The sequence below is a fragment of the Cryptotermes secundus genome, unplaced genomic scaffold, assembly GCF_002891405.2.
Source record: "Cryptotermes secundus unplaced genomic scaffold, Csec_1.0 scaffold371, whole genome shotgun sequence".
In the NCBI taxonomy this organism is placed as follows: domain Eukaryota; kingdom Metazoa; phylum Arthropoda; class Insecta; order Blattodea; family Kalotermitidae; genus Cryptotermes; species Cryptotermes secundus.
Genome location: NW_019741978.1, coordinates 643,989 through 650,826, shown reverse-complemented (window position 1 = coordinate 650,826; position 6,838 = coordinate 643,989). Strand labels below are relative to the sequence as shown.

At 38.5% G+C, this 6,838-nt stretch overlaps 1 protein-coding gene across 2 annotated transcripts in view; it reads right to left on the bottom strand.

Moving 5' to 3' along the window:
• Nucleotides 1-1,031: 1,031 nt before the first annotated feature.
• Nucleotides 1,032-6,838, bottom strand: part of LOC111872897 — an 18,271-nt gene continuing 12,464 nt past the window's right edge. The window contains exons 4-5 of one of the 2 annotated variants that reach the window (XM_023867158.2): nucleotides 6,031-6,172; nucleotides 3,523-4,219 (exon numbers count right to left, since the gene is read on the bottom strand). In XM_023867158.2, the coding sequence (XP_023722926.1) occupies nucleotides 4,215-4,219; nucleotides 6,031-6,172 (147 nt within the window). In that variant the 3' untranslated portion in view covers nucleotides 3,523-4,214. Of the gene's footprint in view, nucleotides 1,240-3,522; nucleotides 4,220-6,030; nucleotides 6,173-6,838 lie in introns of those variants that run through there. The other variant, XM_023867159.2, reaches the window with a different exon arrangement.

Below are 6,838 nucleotides of genomic sequence, written 5' to 3'. Positions count from 1 at the left end.
CAGTTGGAGATGTGATGACACTGTTTCAACTGCACACATTGTATATTATGAGACTGTACTGTTTGTCTATTTAAAGAACAGACTGATTTCTGCCTTCTGGGATATAATGCCACACTGTCCAGTAAAAGTCAAGTGACGTTTCAGTCGATCAAGTTCAGTCATGACTGCTGTGTTTCAAATCGTTTCAAGTTCACCATTTATCAAGCATTATTCCTATAATCCTATGGAGCCTAAGATACTAAGAGCATTGTAAAATAAACCCTAAATAAAACACGCTTGCCAGAAAACCCACATACCTGTAGAATACCAGTACATTATAAAGGTTTCTGGAATTGCTGGATTTTTGGACTTTGTCCATTGTCCTGCTAGAAAGAGCTTTCTAATAGACCCAGCAGAGTATTGCCCCCTCCTGCCCCCAAAGAGGGGACTGAAACAGACCCAGTTCATGAAATGGTATGTTCTCTAGTTTCTTGAACACCAGACAATGCACACAATCCGAAAACCCTGTGATTCTAAGTGATGTGGGATACCAGTCTTAAAATTTGAATTTCTGTGAATGAAGCTCAATTATGAAACATTTTTTTTCTTCTTCAGTTAAGGTACACCAAGCGGCCTCCGTAGTCTAGAGGTAACGTTCCCACCTCATGACTCATAGTACGTGGGTTCAAATACCTGGCCGAGGTCGTCAAATTTTTAAGGGAGGGAAAAATTCAGGGAACAAGTCCTTCGGGAGGGACTTTAAGCAGTGGGTCCCGTGTCGTAGCTTTACGGCACGTAAAAGAACCTCATATCTCCAAAGGAGGTCACTGAGCCAAATTAACGGACGTTTCCCGCCCAACAGCAGTCTCTAATACCTCTGGTAGATGAGGAAGCATTATAGATACCTCTGTTAGTAGAGCCGGTCTCGCTGGTTGGGCGGGACTGATGGTAAGCACCAGTACCGGCAGAATATAGAGACTGGTAGAAATCATAGAGGGAAGTACAATGGACCAATACAGGTCTCAGTGCATGGGGAAACCCACCCTCTCCAATAACTAACTAACTATGGTACACCAGGTTCAGCTACACAAGCAGCTGTTTCACTGCGCACAGCATGTGTTCACAATGTGACATAAAATTTATATACATTAAAACAGATTCTGTGCTAGTGGGATGTGATGTCTCAAAAATAACAACTTCCATTAATGATTACTAACTCAGCTCCCTGGAGTTACTTATATAGCAGTAATTAATGTGTGTCTGAAACAAAAAAAACACAATGCTAAAATACATTTCTTGAAAGAAGACAAGCTTTGCTTCAGTCTGGTGGAAATACAGAGTTTGAAAATCTGAGTGGCTGGATGCAAGTCACTGCCCTCCTGTATACTGTACTACTCCAATGTATATAACAGGAGAAGAAAGAGTTACTAACCATTGGAGATACATTTGGTAACGTTCACAATTTCATGAGCCAGGAACAGACATGATATGGAAGTCACAGATATGTAGATAAATTCTTTCCATGCAGTGAATTCCTTTTTAATGTTTAAACCACCTGACAAATATAGTATGCAAATTCTTATTTCCTGAATTCATTACATGTAAAATATCTGCATGAAGATGATCCTGAGCCTTTTCACTTTTGTCAGTCACAAGAGGAAAATTTCACGATACTACCTTAAATTAAAGCACAACTTCTCCCAACTCATCTTTCCATAATTACCTTACAATTTCAAGCTCTGTAGTCTTAATACCAGCACACCTGCCAAATATATCACAAAACAAGAAGTTTACTGTATTCGCATCGCAGGGTTAAGGCCGATTAAACCAAAGTGCACTGGTGGGGTTACTTCAGCAGGATGGGGTCAACATCAAATTCCAGTACCATGAAATCAGTCTAGAAGCTCTAATGCAAAATATTAATCAACTTCACACAGCTGCACCTTTCCAGAGAAGCTACTGATTGCTCTGCCAGTCAATGAATTACCAATATGTTACATAATGCAAGCGTTCATTACCATTCAATGCTATGTTCACAGCTGGACACTGGCCCCTATCCTGAGCCAGATGATTTCATTCCATATTCCCTTCTTTAAGCATCAGCCTAGGTTCAAACTTTTCTGAGGACAACTGCAACGTGCAAATCCATTCATTTAAGCACAAATAAAAGGTATTTTTACTCTTGTGTCATTTCAAAACATGAAACCTCTGAATTCCAATTAATAATATTAATGAAATTACCTAATTTTATTAAAGAATTATATAATCACATTTAAACTTACTTTGACCTCTAAGGCAAAGGAGACCTAAAGCAAAAAGGAGTGCCTCAAAGCCAAACCACTTTCTCTTTTGACCTCATGACAGACAGCTCAGTTTCTCTGTTGATATTCACAATGAAAATATGTAGGGAAGTCTTTCATGATCCTTTGAATTAACTTCTCTGTACTACTTTATTTCTCCGCAAGGAGATTCAACATATTTTATTTAACTTTCTTTTTATAATCAATATACCTAGTATCCTGCATAAAGATATCTCATCTGCAATGTCCAATATAGAGTAGTTTGTACTCATCTGACCAATTCATAACAGTTATCTGAATATACTCAATTCAAGTGATATATCAATCTGTAACTAACTGATCAACGAATTTACTCACATGTAATGGGAGAAGAGCACAGATAACATACAGAAAAAAAATATATGATGCTGCTGAATTAAGAGTATAAGCTGTCGATCAGGTTCAGTGACTACACTCTACTAATCATTAGCTTCCATAGCTGAATTAAAATCATAACTGTAGGAGAATGTCATGTAATGTCATGTCTGTTCCCATTCAACAAGACAGGGAATTGTGCACATTCAGCAATCAGAATCAAATGGAACTCATTTGCACAGATGTTTTGTATGATGGGACTCAGTTCATTTCCCTTCAGTTTGAAAAATTAGCAACAGCAATCAACTCCAATACCTTGTAGCATTCTACAAAAATGCAGCATGTCTCACACAGTAAAACTGTCTTACTTAAAACATGTAACACTGTGGCACGCTACAAGACACATACTGTTTCTTTAGTCTAAACCCATCTCTACTGCTCTATGATTTACTTCACACATCAACATGTGTGTGCTGATGTGTCTTCAGACTACTTTGTCGATTGAATGACTTATTACACACATCACATTTAAATGGCCGCTCACCACTATGTATGCGCTGATGTGTCTTGAGATTACTTTGCCGATTAAATGACTTATTACACACATCACAGCAAAAAGGCTTCTCCCCATTATGTATGCGCTGATGCCTCTTCAGATTATTCTGCACACCAAATGACATATTACACACAGCACAGCAAAATGGCTTCTCCCCACTATGTACGCGCTGATGCCTCTTCAGATTATTCTGCACACCGAATGACTTATTACACACAGCACAGTAAAATGGTTTCTCCCCACTATGTATGCGCTGATGCCTCTTCAGATTATTCTCCACACCAAATGACTTATTACATACAGCACAGCAAAATGGCATCTCCCCACTATGTATGCGTTGATGCCTCTTCAGACTACTCTGCACACCGAATGACTTATTACATACAGCACAGCAAAATGGCTTCTCCCTACTATGTATGCACTTATGAAACTTCAGATTACACTGCAAACTGAATGACTTACTACATACATCACAGCAAAATGGCTTCTCCCCAGTATGTATGTGCATATGCGTCTTCAGATCACTCTTTGAAATAAATGACTTATTACAAACGTCACATATAAATGACTGCTTCCCAGTATGTATGTGCTGATGTGTCTTCAGATTACTCTTAACACTGAATGACTTACTACACACATCACAGCAAAATGGCCGCATTCCAGTATGTATGCGCAGGTGTCTCTTCAGCTCACTCAAATAGCTGAATGATTTATTACACATGTTGCAACAAAATGACTGCTGCCCACTATGTATGCGATGATGTGTCTTCAGATTACTCTTAACACTGAATGACTTACTACAGACATCACAACAAAACGGCCGCTCTCCAGTATGTATGCGCAGGTGTCTCTTCAGATGACTCTTATAGCTGAATGACTTACTACACATATTGCAACAAAATGACTGCTCCCCGCTACGTATGCGTCGATTTGCTATCAGAATTTGCTCTTGACTGAATGAATCACCACACTCATCACAGGAATATTGTTGCTCCTCACCATGTATACGTTGAAGTTCATTCAAATCACCCTGGAAAATGAGAGTAAATACCATGAAAAATCCTAATAAGAAGAGAAATGACTTTGAAGCCTCAGTACAGTGAGATGTTAAATCGGTAGGGTTGAGAGTGGTGACAGAGAGAGCATACCCCCTTGTATGGTGTGTGCCTGAGTCCATCAGCATGTATGGAGGTTTCTCAGTCAACATAAGTTAAGCTGCACTACCACTGTTTAACAAAATGCAAAATTAAATAAAATTATGCATTTGTAAGGCCTGACAGATGTCCAATTAATAGTGGAAAAGCTCCTATAATGAAATAACAATAAAGGCTAAGCTAAAAAATGATGATAATAAAAATGGATGCATATGGAGCAGCAAAAGCCCTGAAACAATATATTGTCACATGTTTGCTGGGTAACGGGACATGAAACTATGTGTGTTCTTGGATTTGAAGGAATTCAATCATTCATCAGCAATCTGTCAGACGACAGGTCCAAAGTCTCTTCCAAAACAGTTCCTCCACTTAATGCGATCTAGAGCTTTCTCCTTCAAATGAGAATATCCTCTTCTGTCCCCAAGGTCATCCAGCATCTTCTCACACCTTCTTCCTCATCTTCTGGTCACTTCTATCCGCCCCTCGATCTTTCCTTCAATAACTTCTTTCAGAAGGCAGTTACTGCGTGAGACATGACCAATCCAATTAGCCTTCCGTTTTCTTATTTCATGTAGGATATTCCTCTTCTCACTGACTCTAAATAACACTTCTTCATTTCTCACATAATTGGTCCACCTGATCTTCTCCATCCTTTTCCAACACCACATTTCGAAGCTTTCCAGGTGTTTCTGATCTACTGCCCTAAGTGTCCAAGTTTCAGCCCCATATAAAGCAATGCTCCAAATGTAGTATTTCACTAGTTTCTTTCTCAAATTTAAGTCCAATTTACTGGTAAAAAGATTCCTCTTCTTGCTAAATGCAGCTTTTGCCTTGGCAATCCTAGATTTAATTTCACAAGTACACTTTCCATCATCTGTTAACAAGCTACCCAAATATTTAAACCATTTCACATTCTCCAGTTGTTTTTGGTCTATCTTTATTGTGACTGTGGTTGGTTGTCTCGAAATTTTCATTACTTTTGTTTTTTCCACATTTATTTTCATGCCATAGCACCTTCCAATTTCGATTAGTCCATCAATCATACCCTGTAGCACAGTTTCTTCCTTAGCCATTGAAGGAATATTTACTGAAAAGTCACTTTTACACTCACACAATTATTCACCAGTTACAACTTCCTTGAGACGTTTCTTCTCCAGTATTACAACATTTCTGTTCTAGTCAGATAAGAACTCTTTCCTGCTAACGTTGAATACAAACTCTCCTGGTCTCTGGCTGACATTGGACTGTTATAACTTGCCCTCGGACTGAATAGGGAATACCCTGTCAAAGGGTTAATTGTGCCTGCTGTTATGCAATGAACAATTCGTTGCTTGGATATTGCTAGCTGCTGTATTGGAATGGATGCATTCTGATTCCTAGCCATTGTAGCAGGAATGTTGCTCGTTGCCTAGGAAATGAACCCTGATCTCCTGGTGACCACTACATGTTGACGTGATTTTCTGGCGGTAGAAGTGACTGTAATGTGGGAATCTTCTCACATGAGTTAGGTCATGTGGTCTTGACCTCACTATTGTCTTGTGGGGCTTATGCTCATTATTCTGTATGTCACCCAACAGGTTGTTTATTTGGAGTGATGAGTAACGGTATTTTAATTATTATAAGGAGAAGCTTGTGAGTGTGTTATTAAACTGGATATTAGGTTACATAAGTATACGTACTTACGTACATTTGACCTTCTTATGATATGTGTATGGGCTGCTCCTTGTGTCGATGTTGTCGCTATGTTGTAGCATTTCGGTCCAGATATAATATCTTTCTAATGTTTTGAGTTTGGGTCCCTTCCTTTCTGCATGTAATACTTTCATGGTCTGGTCCATTGTGTCAAATGTATTTCCAGTTTCCATAATGTGTTGTGTGAATTAAGAATGTTGTTTATTAGTCCTGATAGCATTTATATTTATATTTGCACAACACATTATGTACCTTGTTTATAACACAACAGGATTCATACTATTAAGACAGCTACATATGTGTCACACAACTGTACCTCATTTAAAGTCATATTAACATGATTTCCTGCTTCCTGATGGAGCAATTCCCCTTAAAGAGCGAACTTCCACCAAAAACAAATAATGTAAACAAGAGTTAATAAGGACTGCTACAGTAGAGGTTACCACACGTGTCTGTAAATGGAGAAGGCAGAAAACCATCCACGAAATATTTTAAAAAAGGAATCGCAATGCAACAATCCACAAAACAACTTATGCACCCATTTCAAACTAAGGATTATACTGCATTAAAATAACAATATTCTACATACATCAATTTAATACACAAGTACCTCAAATTCGCAACTTTCACTACCCCCAAAGTATAGAGTACAATAACTTTACATTCTGTGTGGGTGTGTGCACACTGAAAACTGGAAGATCCTGTATCAATAGTTTGCATTTCATAAACTTGCTAGGTTCCATCTCACATTTTTGCATATAAATTTCTTTATAGCATGACAGCACATCTTCCAGTTCACATTC